Source organism: Oncorhynchus mykiss, chromosome 17, assembly GCF_013265735.2.
Source record: "Oncorhynchus mykiss isolate Arlee chromosome 17, USDA_OmykA_1.1, whole genome shotgun sequence".
Classification (NCBI taxonomy): Eukaryota; Metazoa; Chordata; class Actinopteri; order Salmoniformes; family Salmonidae; genus Oncorhynchus; species Oncorhynchus mykiss.
Window position 1 is genome coordinate 13,202,612 of NC_048581.1, and position 16,468 is coordinate 13,219,079.

At 46.8% G+C, this 16,468-nt stretch overlaps 1 protein-coding gene across 3 annotated transcripts in view; it reads right to left on the bottom strand.

Moving 5' to 3' along the window:
- The window catches only part of LOC110485485 (guanine nucleotide-binding protein G(o) subunit alpha), a 39,345-nt gene that overhangs the window by 21,060 nt on the left and 1,817 nt on the right, over positions 1-16,468 (bottom strand). For all 3 annotated transcript variants that reach the window (XR_005036663.1, XM_036948112.1, XM_036948111.1), the window contains 3 exons: positions 13,490-13,581; positions 2,361-2,453; positions 1,329-1,489 (listed from right to left, as the gene is read on the bottom strand). Coding sequence is in view for 2 of the 3 variants with exons in the window: in XM_036948112.1 (XP_036804007.1) it covers positions 1,329-1,489; positions 2,361-2,453; positions 13,490-13,581 (346 nt within the window). In the remaining variant the exon portion in view is untranslated. The remainder of the gene's footprint in view (positions 1-1,328; positions 1,490-2,360; positions 2,454-13,489; positions 13,582-16,468) is intronic.

Consider the following 16,468-nt stretch of genomic DNA (forward strand, 5'->3'; position numbering starts at 1 on the left):
ATGCATGCAAGGATTTATTATAAAAGGGCATCTTCTCCTCATGCGTTCTGGTACCTGAGAACTCCCCAGCTCACCCCCCTCTCACGCTCACTTTCTGTTCCGTCACCTCCTGATTTATAAATGAAGCTGCTGTCAGGTGTAGAAGTGATAAACTAACCCCCAGGAGATGCTACGATACTAATCTCCATACTGAATATTCATACTACTGGATTAATGGCTTTTAGATAGAGTTATAGTTTTACATAATACTGGTTCTCTGAGGCTATGGATTATCTAACAAATGTATTATACTGGGGTGTGTGTGTGTGTGTGTTATGTTTCGGTTTCTGTGTGTGTGTGTGTGTGTGTGTGTGTAAGTGTGTGTGTGTGTGTGTAAGTGTGTGTGTGTGTGTGTAAGTGTGTGTGTGTGTGTGTGTGTTACAGCCCAAGTAGCTGATAGGGGATGACTGGGATAGAATGTCACCATCACTTTGATGCGGCAAAGCTTCCATTCTGTGTGTTTGTGTCTGCAAGCATTTGTGTGTGTGTTTCTGTGTGTGTTTCTGTGTGTGTGTGTCTGCGTGTGTGTGTGTGTGTGTGTGTGTCTGCGTGTGTGTGTGTGTATCTGCGTGACTTTGTCCGAGGTGTATTTCCCAGGCTGTGGTGTCCGGCTGGTGCTCAGTGGGTCTCCAGGGGACCTGTCGCTGTAGATAAAGCCATAGCAGAGGCCTCATGCTGGGGGAGAGGAGGAGAGATGACAGCCTCCTGCTGGGCTGGTTGGTTCAGCCTTCTCTCTGTTCGTTTTCCCTCTTTCTCCCTCTCTACTTCAGACTCACCTCCGTCACATAGATTTGTCCATAATGACCACCTCTTCTCTCTCGTAATAGGTATTCTCTCCTTTGTCTGGCTCTAAGGGTGATCATGGTTGATTCTTTGTGACAGTGTGTGTGTGTGGATTGTCAGTGACACACCACAAGGCTAATCGCAGGACAGCAGGCCTCCACACTCAGATAATTAGACCCCTGGATCTCTCTATAACATACGCTGATCCAACCAGTGTGTGAGAGAGACAGAGAGACACACAGACAGAGACAGAGAGACACAGAAATAGAGAAAGAGTGAAAATATAGGTGAGTTGTACAGGTGTACAGTGCAGGTGTGTTCAGGTAAGACGTGTGTCAGGTCAGTATTCACCCTGCAGTGTGTTGTAACAGGTCAGTATTCACCCTGCAGTGTGTTGTAACAGGTAAGACGTGTGTCAGGTCAGTATTCACCCTGCAGTGTGTTGTAACAGGTCAGTATTCACCCTGCAGTGAGTTGTAACAGGTCAGTGTTATTAGTTTACTCACTACAGGGCAGAGTCGTTGAGTTCAAACTCGTAACCCCTGGCTGCGGCCTCTCGGACCCCCTGGTCAGCCCACAGACAGGAAAGGGCGTGGCCAATGAAAGGAAACAGCACCTGATCCTCATCAAAACACCTCCCGCAGGACAACACAGAGTGGGCGTGCACCTGGGGGGCGAGAACAAAGAGGGTATCATGTCCATACAGTTTACAAGACACAGTACTGACTGGACATGAAGCCACACACGCTGCCGACCCCAAACTCTCTCACACAGCACGAATAACAAGGAAAAGGTTATCAGTAGATGGAAACAGAATTCCTCACCGTTTCACAGCTCTAGTTATGAGCCGTCAGACTCAGTGTGGGTGGGGATGCTTTGAGCTCTGTTACCTTTGGCAATAAAGGTATTCAAATTGAATGGAACCTGACAATAACACCTCCCACCCAGTCTCTCATGCACCGTCTCCCGATCATACCTCTGTACCATGTCATTACAGAGCAATTACACTACAACTCATTCACTTAACTGGCTATTATTGATGCCCATTTGAACTATGACATTCTAACACAAAATAAAACTAGAGAGAGTGTGTTTGTGCATGTGTATCTGTCTCCGTATCTCTCTGTGTGTGCGTGTGTCTGTGTGTGTGTGTGTGTGTGTGTGTGTAGGGAATGTCCTGAGCTGCCAGCAGACTAATGGGTCAGGGCTGAGTAAACATGGAGAGCAGCAGCAGCCAATCAGACCACTGGGACCCGCCAGCCTTCTGTGTGTGTGTGTATGTGTGTGTGTGTGTGTGTGTGTGTGTGTGTGTGTGTGTGTGTGTGTGTGTGTGTGTGTGTGACAGACACTACTGTCTGCTGTAGGCATGCTGCCCTCTAGTGTCTGTCTGGACAAATCACACTAAAGCCATCAAGTGAAGTAGTGTTTCTATGAGGTGGAGACTACGAGAGCAAGAAAGAGAAACAGACAGACAGAGCAATAGACAAGACAGACAGACAGACAGACAGACAGACAGACACTCCATCTCCCTCTCTAACCTTGTTCTTGCTGTTAGTCAGGTTGATCCGGAGAATGCCCATCCCGTGGAGGACAAACTTCATAGAGGTCAGAAGATTGTCCAGCACCGCCGGCTGTACGGGGTCAACAGGGCAGGGGTCAGAGGTAAAAATGTAAAAACAGTTACCACGGCAACGGTGTTCACACCACACAGGAAAAGTACAAATAGAACGCATCAGAAAACCCTGTGTATGAAACTACTTTAGTCAAATTAGTGCACTATGGGTAACGGTGCCATTTCAGACACAACTGTAGCCTCTATAACCAAAAAAATCAGACATGAATTACATGGCAACAGTGACAACACCATACAGACAGCCTTTATAGAACCTCTTTAAATAAAATGGGTGTTCATTCAAATCAGACTAAAGAGGAGATATCAGACCTGTTAAGAGGAGATATCAGACCTGTTAAGAGGAGATATCAGACCTGTTAAGAGGAGATATCAGACCTGTTAAGAGGTGATATCAGACCTGTTAAGAGGAGATATCAGACCTGTTAAGAGGAGATATCAGACCTGTTAAGAGGAGATATCAGACCTGTTAAGAGGAGATATCAGACCTGTTAAGAGGAGATATCAGACCTGTTAAGAGGAGATATCAGACCTGTTAAGAGGAGATATCAGACCTGTTAAGAGGAGATATCAGACCTGTTAAGAGGAGATATCAGACCTGTTAAGAGGAGATATCAGACCTGTTAAGAGGAGATATCAGAACTGTTAAGAGGAGATATCAGACCTGTTAAGAGGAGATATCAGACCTGTTAAGAGGTGATATCAGACCTGTTAAGAGGAGATATCAGACCTGTTAAGAGGAGATATCAGACCTGTTAAGAGGAGATATCAGACCTGTTAAGAGGAGATATCAGACCTGTTAAGAGGAGATATCAGACCTGTTAAGAGGAGATATCAGACCTGTTAAGAGGAGATATCAGACCTGTTAAGAGGAGATATCAGACCTGTTAAGAGGGGATATCAGACCTGTTAAGAGGAGATATCAGACCTGTTAAGAGGTGATATCAGACCTGTTAAGAGGTGATATCAGACCTGTTAAGAGGAGATATCAGACCTGTTAAGAGGAGATATCAGACCTGTTAAGAGGAGATATCAGACCTGTTAAGAGGAGATATCAGACCTGTTAAGAGGAGATATCAGACCTGTTAAGAGGGGATATCAGACCTGTTAAGAGGAGATATCAGACCTGTTAAGAGGTGATATCAGACCTGTTAAGAGGAGATATCAGACCTGTTAAGAGGTGATATCAGACCTGTTAAGAGGAGATATCAGACCTGTTAAGAGGAGATATCAGACCTGTTAAGAGGAGATATCAGACCTGTTAAGAGGAGATATCAGACCTGTTAAAAGGAGATATCAGACCTGTTAAAAGGAGATATCAGACCTGTTAAGAGGAGATATCAGACCTGTTAAGAGGAGATATCAGACCTGTTAAGAGGAGATATCAGACCTGTTAAGAGGTGATATCAGACCTGTTAAGAGGAGATATCAGACCTGTTAAGAGGAGATATCAGACCTGTTAAGAGGGGATATCAGACCTGTTAAGAGGAGATATCAGACCTGTTAAGAGGTGATATCAGACCTGTTAAGAGGAGATATCAGACCTGTTAAGAGGAGATATCAGACCTGTTAAGAGGAGATATCAGACCTGTTAAGAGGAGATATCAGACCTGTTAAGAGGAGATATCAGACCTGTTAAGAGGGGATATCAGACCTGTTAAGAGGAGATATCAGACCTGTTAAGAGGTGATATCAGACCTGTTAAGAGGAGATATCAGACCTGTTAAGAGGTGATATCAGACCTGTTAAGAGGAGATATCAGACCTGTTAAGAGGAGATATCAGACCTGTGTGAAGACTGATGTCTGAAGATGACCAACACAAAACCAAAAACTCAACTGGATCCAAGGTTGGGTTCAATTCCATTTAAAATTCCAGTCAATTCAGGAAGTACACTGACATTCTAATTCCAATTGTCCTCAATGCTTTTTAATGAGGAACATTTGGAATTTGGTTTACTTTCTGAATGAACTGGAATTGAAATGGAATTGACCCCAACCCTGACTGTAACTAAACACAAAACCCAATATCAACTGAACTCAAAACTTAACTCAGAACTCAGAACTGTTTGAATCCGAGTGACTCAATGGGATTAGGGGATCTATGATAGTCTCTAACCCCCCTCCCTCCCTCTCTTTCCCCCCCTCTCTTTCCCCCCTCTCTTTCCCCCCTCTCTTTCCCCCCTCTCTTTCCCCCCTCTCTTTCCCCCCTGCCAGAAAGAGATAAGCATTACATTCCATCCTGATGTTATCAGTCTCCTGTCTGTGTGTCTGTCTGTCTGTGTCTGTCTGTGTCTGTCTGTGTCTGTCTGTGTCTGTCTGTGTCTGTCTGTGTCTGTCTGTGTCTGTCTGTGTCTGTCTGTGTCTGTCTGTGTCTGTCTGTGTCTGTCTGTCTGTCTGTCTATTTTTTCTGAAGTTTATTGGAGGTGTTTGACTTTCTCAGTGGGGCGTACCTACAGTGTGATAAGAGATACTGTAACTAACTATGAGAGTGGTGACACACAACTTCAGTATCAGTAATGTGTTAAGCCGGGCCGGGCTGAGGACAGTCAGCTGTCAGGGAGTAATGATTCTTTATTAACACATTCTCCAATATTAATCTTTGCTGACACCTGTATATTGATTTGTGTCAGAAAAATAAGCAGCTCAGAGAGAGAGAGACTCTCATTCCTTCTCTCTCTCCCATCTCACTCTCTTCTTCGCCTCCTCCAGGATGTAAGGAAAGAAAATAAGGGAGGGGAAAATATGCTTTTCTAAAGTATGAGAAGAGGCTCCAAATCAGACTTTAAATCTCCTGCGTACCTTTCCCTGGTCCTAACAAGCAGCATGTGGCTCGGCTTGGTGACCTCTAACCCCGGTCTGCTGCTGTCCCACGGGCACCAAGTTCTAAATTCTCACCTCAAAGAAAGGGCATCTGTACCTACACATTACTCACTGTCTGTGTTTGTCAAGACCTCCCCCCTGTACCCTCACTGTCTGTGTTGGTCTAGACCTCCCCCTGTACCCTCACTGTCTGTGTTGGTCAAAACCTCCCCCCTGTACCCTCACTGTCTGTGTTGGTCTAGACCTCCCCCCTGTACCCTCACTGTCTGTGTTGGTCAAAACCTCCCCCCTGTACCCTCACTGTCTGTGTTGGTCTAGACCTCCCCCTGTACCCTCACTGTCTGTGTTGGTCTAGACCTCCCCCCTGTACCCTCACTGTCTGTGTTGGTCAAAACCTCCCCCCTGTACCCTCACTGTCTGTGTTGGTCAAAACCTCCCCCCTGTACCCTCACTGTCTGTGTTGGTCAAAACCTCCCCCCTGTACCCTCACTGTCTGTGTTGGTCTAGACCTCCCCCTGTACCCTCACTGTCTGTGTTGGTCAAAACCTCCCCCCTGTACCCTCACTGTCTGTGTTGGTCAAAACCTCCCCCCTGTACCCTCACTGTCTGTGTTGGTCAAAAACCTCCCCCCTGTACCCTCACTGTCTGTGTTGGTCAAAACCCTCCCCCCTGTACCCTCACTGTCTGTGTTGGTCAAAACCTTCCCTCTGTACCCTCACTGTCTGTGTTGGTCAAGACCTCCCCCCTGTACCCTCACTGTCTGTGTTGGTCAAGACCTCCCCCCTGTACCCTCACTGTCTGTGTTGGTCAAGACCTCCCCCCTGTACCCTCACTGTCTGTGTTGGTCAAGACCTCCCCCTGTACCCTCACTGTCTGTGTTGGTCAAAACCTCCCCCCTGTACCCTCACTGTCTGTGTTGGTCAAGACCTCCCCCTGTACCCTCACTGTCTGTGTTGGTCAAAACCTCCCCCCTGTACCCTCACTGTCTGTGTTGGTCAAGACCTCCCCCCTGTACCCTCACTGTCTGTGTTGGTCAAAACCTTCCCTCTGTACCCTCACTGTCTGTGTTGGTCAAAACCTTCCCTCTGTACCCTCACTGTCTGTGTTGGTCAAGACCTCCCCCCTGTACCCTCACTGTCTGTGTTGGTCAAGACCTCCCCCCTGTACCCTCACTGTCTGTGTTGGTCAAAACCTTCCCTCTGTACCCTCACTGTCTGTGTTGGTCAAAACCTCCCCCCTGTACCCTCACTGTCTGTGTTGGTCAAGACCTCCCCCCTGTACCCTCACTGTCTGTGTTGGTCAAAACCTTCCCTCTGTACCCTCACTGTCTGTGTTGGTCAAAACCTCCCCCCTGTACCCTCACTGTCTGTGTTGGTCAAGACCTCCCCCCTGTACCCTCACTGTCTGTGTTGGTCAAAACCTCCCCCTGTACCCTCACTGTCTGTGTTGGTCAAAACCTCCCCCCTTCAAAAGTGTCACAGTGTGCAGGCCAAAAAAGGCTCCTTTACACAGTGATGAGATCTGTCCTGATGACATCTGTCCTGATGAGATGTGTCCTGATGAGATCTGTCCTGATGAGATCTGTCCCCCACCACCTCCATCCTACTTTCTCTCCCCCCTCCCCCACCATCTCCCCCACCTTCTCTCTCCCCTCCCCCACCATCTCCATCCTACTTTCTCTCTCTCTCTCCCCTCCCCCACCATCTCCATCCTACTTTCTCTCTCCCTCTCGATTTTTCTCCCCTGCACCCTCCCTCTTCAAATAAACATTCTCCATTGACTAGAAACTTAGCCTCCTCTGTTAACAGACTAATGGACACAGACCCTCTCTCCTCCCCCCAGGTGTTTGTAAAGTAATCTGATCTCAATATCTGAGGGCTACGTCACCCCTGTGTATAGTCTATATGTGTGTAGGAAGGGGGATACAATTCCAGATACCCCCATTCACCTCTGCAGCTATTGTCTGCTATGCTGTCAGCATAGCTAATGCTCCAGTCACTACTCACCCCGAGGCGAGATACGGGAACACACACACACTACAGAGAGAGTAAGGAGGGTGAGCCAGAGAAAAGGAGAGAGGGAAGAGGGGAACCGTGAGAGAACAATGAAGACTGCAGAGGGAAAAAAAAACAACACGTCAGAAAAGACTGAGGGCCTCAGTTTGCATCCCAAATGGCACCCTACTCCCTATATAGTGCACTACTTTAGACCAGAGCCTTATTCCCTATATAGTGCACTACTTCTGACCTGGGACGCAGCCTCAGTCTTCACTACTCCTACGGCAGCCTCAGTCTTCCCTACTCCTACGGCAGCCTCAGTCTTCCCTACTCCTACGGCAGCCTCAGTCTTCCCTACTCCTACGGCAGCCTCAGTCTTCCCTACTCCTACGGCAGCCTCAGTCTTCACTACTCCTACGGCAGCCTCAGTCTTCACTACTCCTACGGCAGCCTCAGTCTTCACTACTCCTACGGCAGCCTCAGTCTTCCCTACTCCTACGGCAGCCTCAGTCTTCCCTACTCCTACGGCAGCCTCAGTCTTCCCTACTCCTACGGCAGCCTCAGTCTTCCCTACTCCTACGGCAGCCTCAGTCTTCACTACTCCTACGGCAGCCTCAGTCTTCACTACTCCTACGGCAGCCTCAGTCTTCACTACTCCTACGGCAGCCTCAGTCTTCACTACTCCTACGGCAGCCTCAGTCTTCACTACTCCTACGGCAGCCTCAGTCTTCACTACTCCTACGGCAGCCTCAGTCTTCACTACTCCTACGGCAGCCTCAGTCTTCACTACTCCTACGGCAGCCTCAGTCTTCCCTACTCCTACGGCAGCCTCAGTCTTCCCTACTCCTACGGCAGCCTCAGTCTTCCCTACTCCTACGGCAGCCTCAGTCTTCACTACTCCTACGGCAGCCTCAGTCTTCACTACTCCTACGGCAGCCTCAGTCTTCACTACTCCTACGGCAGCCTCAGTCTTCACTACTCCTACGGCAGCCTCAGTCTTCACTACTCCTACGGCAGCCTCAGTCTTCACTACTCCTACGGCAGCCTCAGGTCTAGACAGGTTTTAAGGACTAATCCCAAGGTAGTGTGTGTGTGTGTGTGAGTTTCCACCAAACCCCTCATTCAACCACACCTTACAGAGCAGGTCCAATAGAATGTATGTATGACAGTTGTGTGTACATTGTTTATTGGGGCGGTATGTGCAGGTCCATGAATGAAAACGTACCCAGGGCGTTATCAGACAGGATCATGTAGAACTACAAGTGAATCGGTACCCTGGTACAATAATGGTCCCAAAGGACGACGTCTGGACCACAAACGGGATGTGGTTCAGCTGTACATTCATATTGTATGGATGAGCAGGTTCAAACTGCCACATCCCCGACCACGAAAACAACCCTGTGATCACGAAGGACACAGACATACAAAACCACCTACTAGCCTGCCAAGGGACTTGGAGGGGACAGATTGCAGGGGTGTCACATAATGGTTGTCCAACTTCCTTTCTTTTTAGGGCTGGGGGTATGTTTGTATTGTCGTGGTAGTGAGAGGTTACTATGTACAGCCTGGAAGTGAGGATTCAACATTCTCTTCTTGATATAGTATTTCTGGACAATGTTACAAAAACAATATGTGGAATGCAGCTGAACTGGCTGAGATCTGGCGTTCAATCATTAACTACTGCAGTGTTGTGTTAAAGCTGAGAGCTTTTCTGCTCAACGGAATTCTCTACACTGTTCTAGAATTGGACACAGTTCAAGAATCGTCAACACTGTTCTAGAATTTTCAACACTGTTCTAGAATTTTCAACACTGTTCTAGAATGCTCAGACAATGAAATTACATCCCCAGAGTTCTGAGTGCCCCCCTCCTTGTTGACATAGCTGGTGGAATGAGAGAAAAATCTCTCTCTGCTGAATAAAACCACTCCACAGCCCCAGGCCTGGGATCTGAGGCAAATAAAGGAGGGATGAGACAGAGGAAGGGCCTTCTTTATGTCTCTATGTCAAATCAAATAACATTTTATTGGTTGCGTACACATATTTTGAAGATGCTAATGCAGGTGCAGCGAAAATCTTATTTTTCTAGCTCCAACAGCGCAGTAATTCCTAACAATACAAAACTATACACACTAATCCAAAAAATGAAAAGAAAGGAATTAAGAAATATCAGAAGGAGAAATGTCAGAGTCCGGAATATAAAAATACACTGAGCATCCAAAACATTAGGAACACCTTCCTCATATTGAGTTGCACCTCCTTTGGCCCTCAGAAAAGCCTCAATTCGTTAGAGCATGGACTACAAGGTGTTGAAAGCGTTCCACAGGGATGCTGGCCCATGTTGACTCCAATGCTTCCCACAGTTGTGTCAAGTTGGCTGGATGTCCTTTGGATGGTGGACCATCCTTCATACACACGGGAAACTGTCGAGGCCCCGGGACCCAGTTTGGGAAACCCTCCTGGAGGGCAGGCAGTGTGCCCCCGGTGATGCGTTGACCACACCACCCTCTGGAGAGCCTTGCGGTTGCAGACAGTGCATTTGTCGTACCAGGCGATGATACAGCCGGACAGAATGCTCTCAATGGTGCATCTGGGGGGGTCTTAGGGGCCAATTTCCTCAGCCTCGCGGTTGCGCCTTCTTCATCACACTACCTGTGTGGATGGACCATTTCAGGTTGTCAGTGATGTGCACGCCGAGGGAACTTGGAACATTTTCTCCACTGGAGTTCAGTCCCTGGACAATAAAGTAGACGAGCTCAGGGCGAGGATCTCATTCGAGACATCAAGGACTATAACTTACTCTGTTTCACAGAATCATGGCTCTCTCCGGGTATACTGTCCCCGTCCATACAGCCAGCGGGGTTCTCCGTACACCACGGACAGAAAGAAAGAACTCTCCGGCAAAAAGAAAGGGGGAGGTGTTTGTTCCACGATTAACTACTCATGGTGTGATTAAGGTAACATACAGGAAGTCCTTTTGTTCTCCCGATTTGAAATACCTCTCCATCAAATGCCGGGCCGCATTACCTCCCGAGAGAATTGGGTCATCGTCACGGCCGTGTATATTCCCCCTCAGGCAGACACTGACGGCTTTCAAGAAAATACACTGGACTTTGTGTAAACTGGAAACCTCATATCCTGAGGCTGCATTCATTGACGGAAGTTTAATCAACATCTCCTGCGCTATTCGCTCGTTGAGAACTCTGACCATTGCTACTCCCCCTTCCGGGACAGCTACAAGGCCCTCGGCAAATCAGATCATGCCTACATTCTGTTCCTCCCCTCTTATAGGCAGAAACTTAAAACAGGAAGTACCCATGATAAGGACTGTTTAACATTGGTCTGACCAATCAGAATCTATTCTTCAGGATTGTTTTGGTCATGTGGACAGCGATATGTTCCGGGTTGCCTCTGAGAACAGCATCGACGTAGACACTAACTCAGTGACTGAGTTCATCAGGGAAGTGCATAGACGATGCTGTTCCCACTGTGAGGATCAGAGTTTATCCAAACCAGAAACCCTGGATAGATGGCAACATCCACACAAAACTGAAAGCGCCAAAACCACCACATTTAGTGGTGCCAGGGAATAAACCTCTCCCTCAACGTCAACAAAACGAAGCAGCCGATCGTGGACTTCAGGAGACAGCAGAGAGAGCACGCACCCATCCACATCGGTCTATCTTGTGCTACAACACATGCCCAACGGTGGGACAGAGAAAGGAGTGAGTCCCAAATGGCACCCTATTTCCTATATAGCCCTATAGGCTCTAGTATAAAGTAGTACACTATATAGGGAATAGGGTGCCCTATGGGCTCGGGTCTAAGTAGTGCACTATATTGGGAATAGGGTGCCCTGTGGGCTCTGGTCTAATGTAGTGCACTACGTAGGGAATAGGGTACCATTTGGGCTCTGGTCTAAAGTAGTACACTATGTAGGGAAAAGGGTGCCATTTGGGATGCTTCCTGCTACAGAATGTGGTTAATCAAAGAGTCTCTACCAGTCTGCAGCAGGCCTAGAGCAGAGATCTGCTGTACAGGGCATAGTCGGGACAGGACAGGGGAAGGCGGGGTGAGTGAGTGAGTGAGTGAGTGAGTGAGTGTGTACGTACGTAAGAGAGAAAGCAGGGTGTGTCTCTGTTTTTGTTGGTTCAGGGAAGGGAAAGGCATATAGATAGGGCAGTGAGGCAGCGTGTGATTTATTCCACTGGAAGAGAGTGTTCAAGTTACCATGGTGTTAAAGTTACCATGGTGTTCAAGTTACCATGGTGTTAAAGTTACCATGGTGTTAAAGTTACCATGGTGTTAAAGTTACCAAACGTGTCTCTTTAGATGAAAGGGGGACTGATGGGGCAGTGATGGTGGAGTGAGTCTTGGATAATCTGACTTTTATGAGAAAGAGGAGGGAAAGGCCATAACCTTCACACATCACCACCCAGGACCTTCATCTGGCATATGTGTGTGTGTGTGTGTGTGTGTGTGTGTGTGTGTAACATGACAGCAGACAGCTGCCAAGGACCGATTCAGAGCAAGAATACTCCAAGTCTAGAAAATATTATTTACACACACAATGACGCACTAATAACTCAAACCAAATTCCTCTCATAATTGAACATTCTTGCTGCTGCACACCTGTTAGTAAACTGGTAGCCATCAAAGTGCTCACCCTTTAAAAAACAGGTCATTCCTCTCAACACCTGTTCATTATGTTGCTACATTATAGAGAATTCAGAGGAGAGGAAGGGAAGGAGAAGAGAGGGGGGAGGGAAATAGAGGGGGAGGAAGGACAGGACAGGGGGAGGGAAAGAGAGGGAGGGAGGGAGGGAGGGAAGGAGAGAGGGAAGGAGGGAAGGAGAGAGGGAAGGAGAGAGGGAGGGGAGGGAAGGAGAGGAGAGAGGGAGGGGAGGGAAGGAGAGGAGAGAGGGGAGGAGAGAGAGAGGGAAGGGTAGGAGAGAGGGAGGGAGGGAAGGGGAGGAGAGAGGGAGGGAGGGAGGGTAGGGGAGGAGAGAGGGAGGGAGGGAAGGGGAGGAGAGAGGGAGGGAGGGAAGGGGAGGAGAGAGGGAGGGAGGGAAGGGGAGGAGAGGAGAGAGGGAGGGAGGGAGAGGAGAGAGGGAGGGAGAGGGGAGAGGAGGGGGAGGGAAGGAAGGAGAGGAGAGAGGGGAAGAGAGGGGGGAGGGAAATAGAGGGGGAGGAAGGACAGGACAGGGGGAGGGAAAGAGAGGGAGGGAGGGAGGGAAGGAGAGAGGGAGGGAGGGAAGGAGAGAGGGGAGGAGAGAGGGAGGGGAGGGAAGGAGAGGAGAGAGGGAGGGAGGGAAGGAGAGGAGAGAGGGGAGGAGAGAGAGAGGGAAGGGGAGGAGAGAGGGAGGGAAGGGGAGGAGAGAGGGAGGGAAGGGGAGGAGAGAGGGAGGGAAGGGGAGGAGAGAGGGAGGGAGGGAGGGAAGGGGAGGAGAGAGGTAGGGTAGGAGAGGAGAGAGGGGAGGGAAGGAGAGAGGGGAGGGAAGGAGAGGAGAGGAGAGATGGGAGGGAAGGAGAGGAGAGATGGGAGGGAAGGAGTGAGTAAGGGAGCAATGAAGAGAGGAGTAAAAATCTAAGTGAGAAGGAGAATAAAGAGGAATGGAAGAAAGGGAAAGTTGGTGGGAAAAGAGGGAGAGAGACCGAGAGAGTCGGTGGTTCACCCAGTCAGTGAGGGAGTGTGTCTCAGTATTGTCCACATTCCTCAATTTAAACCCAGACCTTTGGACAAACACACAGGAAGAGTTGATGCAGATGTGTCCCCAGAAGGCACCATGCCCTCACTCAGCTTATTTCCCCTCACCCCCCCCCTCTCTCTCTTATTCCACTTCTTATCAGATGAGTGATATGATCATCTATCTATCTATCTCACCTGGCCAGTTCCATTAGAGTGAGTAGCAACCAGCACCTGGTCTGTGTGGATAGGACAACTGAGACGTCCATACAATGACTGGCAAGCAATTTGATCAGGCTTCTACTGTATTTAGATTACCTGTGGGACTCTCTGTGTGTGTCTGTCTGAGTCTCTGTGTGTGTGTGTGTGTGTGTGATATATATCACACACACACACACACAGAGAGAGAGTCCCACAGGTCATCTAAATACAGGAGAAATACAGTATATATATATATATATATATATATATATATGTATATGTGTGTGTGTGTGTGTGTGTGTGTGTGTGTGTGTGTGTGTGTGTGTGTGTGTACCTTGAAGCTGGTCAGCTCTTGCTTGGTAAAGCCGTGGCTGTGGATGATCTTCATCTGTTTGACCAGAGTACTCTTCCCACTCTCTGCTGCTCCTGAATGAGACGCAGGGATGGAGAGAGAGACGTTTCAAGTGTTATATTATCATGTCTCTCTTTGTTTTTGAAACCTTGAGGGTAATGTTTACTGTTAAATTCTAATTGTTTTTTGTTCATGGTTTGTGTCTTCTCACTTTTGTTTATTTCACTTGCTTTGGCAATGTAAACGTGTTTCCCATGCCGATAAACCCCTTTGACGAGAGAGAGAAAAATAGTTTCTTACATTGTATTACAACAAGTTCAAGGACAATGGCTTTATCTTGACGCCTGGGTCCCAGATCAGTTTGTGCTGTCATTGGACAATGACCATAGATAGGAGGCGGGGCGGCAGGGTAGCCTAGTGGTTAGAGCGTTGGACTAGTAACCGGAAGGTTGCGAGTTCAAACCCCCGAGCTGACAAGGTACAAATCTGTCGTTCTGCCCCTGAACAGGCAGTTAACCCACTGTTCCCAGGCCGTCATTGAAAATAAGAATTTGTTCTTAACTGACTTGCCTGGTTAAATAAAGGTAAAAAAAATAAAAAAAAAAATAAAAAAATAAATAAATAGGAGAGTTGACAAGACAGCCTAAAACATCTTAAGTGTTTCCCTTAAGGAATCATTTTCCTACACCTAAGGGAATTGTTTAAGGATGTTGCCCTTTAGGTGAGGGCATCATTTAAGGGTTTTACGGTAGTTTGAAGACACGTACAACAGAAAGAGTCTCTGGTTACCATGGAAATTACTTAGTTAAAGTCTTAAGTAAAGTCTTAGTTAATTAAAACGTTTTTTTTTTAAGTATTCAAAGACATCGCATGTATTTTTGGAGATCGCAAAAATGAACTTCTACGTTCAAGACCAGAGAAACAAATTGATACATTAGATAATAAAATGTGTTCATTTGAGTTACTTTTTACTGAACTTTATTAATTTCTAGCACGTCAAGCGAAGTCCAGAGCAGCGGAGGCTGCAGAAGGGAGGGCGACTCATAATGGAATGACATAGAAACCATGAGCTTTTCTCAGGAGCAAGCGAGGGTCAGAGTATAAGTCCATATCAAAGTATGCGAAACGGAGCACACTTCTCTAATGCCTACTCCGTTTGTACATATTTTGAAGCATTCACCATGAAAGTATGCAAAGAAATATGACTCAATCATGTAAAAAATGAAGGAACATTTATTGAAATCATTGGCGGCCAATTATTTGAGCTGAAGTGAGAGAACACACTCCGAATTTGGAATAAAATGTTGCCTATTCACATATTGTATGTTGCCCGACTACAATATTTGACCTTGATACGTTCATTTTTGGCATGTCTGTCTGCCTCCGTACTGTAGATCGCATGCCCATAATAAGTCAATAGGGCTAACTGGCTAGCTAATAGTAGTTACTTTTTCTCAACATGTTTCTAGTAGTTTCTAGCACATCAAGATAACGCAGTACTGTTGACTAGCCACGAAGAATTGACATCTACTTTGCATAACAGTCATAGGTCATGTTTGCCTGTTAAACTATCTGGTTAGCTACATTATCACAAGTCACATATAGCTAGCTAGCTTATAGTTATGAAGTAAAACGTTTGAATTGCGTATATCGTGTTTCATTTCTATTGTCATTGTCCTGGCTGGAAGAAGGTTCAGTGAATGGTTAAGTCCATAGTCAAGTCAATAGCTAGCCAGGAATAATTGTTAGCTAGCTAGTTGCCCACTAAACTTTTACATCTACCTTGCATAACATTAGTTTTAGGCCCTTTTTGCCTGTTTAACTAGCTGGCTAGCTAGATTACTATGGCTCACATATATCTAGCTGATAATTATGATATAAAACATTTGTTTTGTGGTGCAGTGTGAGATAAGCTGCACTCCCCCTACTGTGTTAAATGTTACGTTTTAGGATTTCTCCACACGCTTGTCCCCACAAGAACGTCCTCAAGAGAACATCCTGGGAGAATGCACTCAGAGCATGAGTGTGGAGCACTGTAGTATGCATACAACACCACGTGTTTGATACCATTCCCCTTATTCCGCTTCAGCCATTAACACAAGCACGTCCTCCCGAATGAATGTGCCACCAACCTCCTGTGGTATAGAGCATGTAGCCAGCTAGCTGTGTAGCCAGCTAGCTGTGTAGCCATGGGTTGTGCACCTTTCCTTGTTCAGCTACCTAGCTAGCTGGTGGGAAGTTTTTCTTTTGAAACCAGGGCAGAGGAAAGAAACATTCACTTCCACAAGTTCTGTTTACATTGATATCCCTACTGAATGCTGTTTACATGGATATCCCTACTGAATGCTGTTTACATGGATATCCCTACTGAATGCTGTTTACATTGATATCCCTACTGAGTGCTGTTTACATGGATATCCCTACTGAATGCTATTTACATTGATATCCCTACTGAATGCTGTTTACATGGATATCCACACTGAATGCTGTTTACATGGATATCCACACTGAATGCTGTTTACATTGATATCCCTACTGAATGCTGTTTACATGGATATCCCTACTGAATGCTGTTTACATGGATATCCCTACTGAATGCTGTTTACATGGATATCCACACTGAATGCTGTTTACATTGATATCCCTACTGAATGCTGTTTACATTGATATCCCTACTGAATGCTGTTTACATTGATATCCATACTGAATGCTGTTTACATTGATATCCATACTGAATGCTGTTTACATTGATATCCCTACTGAATGCTGTTTACATTGATATCCCTACTGAATGCTGTTTACATTGATATCCCTACTGAGTGCTGTTTACATTGATATCCCTACTGAGTGCTGTTTACATTGATATCCATACTGAATGAAGCACTTAAGGGGCCTCAAGGGCAACTAACTTTTTTCACTTACTTTAAGGGCCAGATTTGCCTTTAAATGTTTTGTGCAACA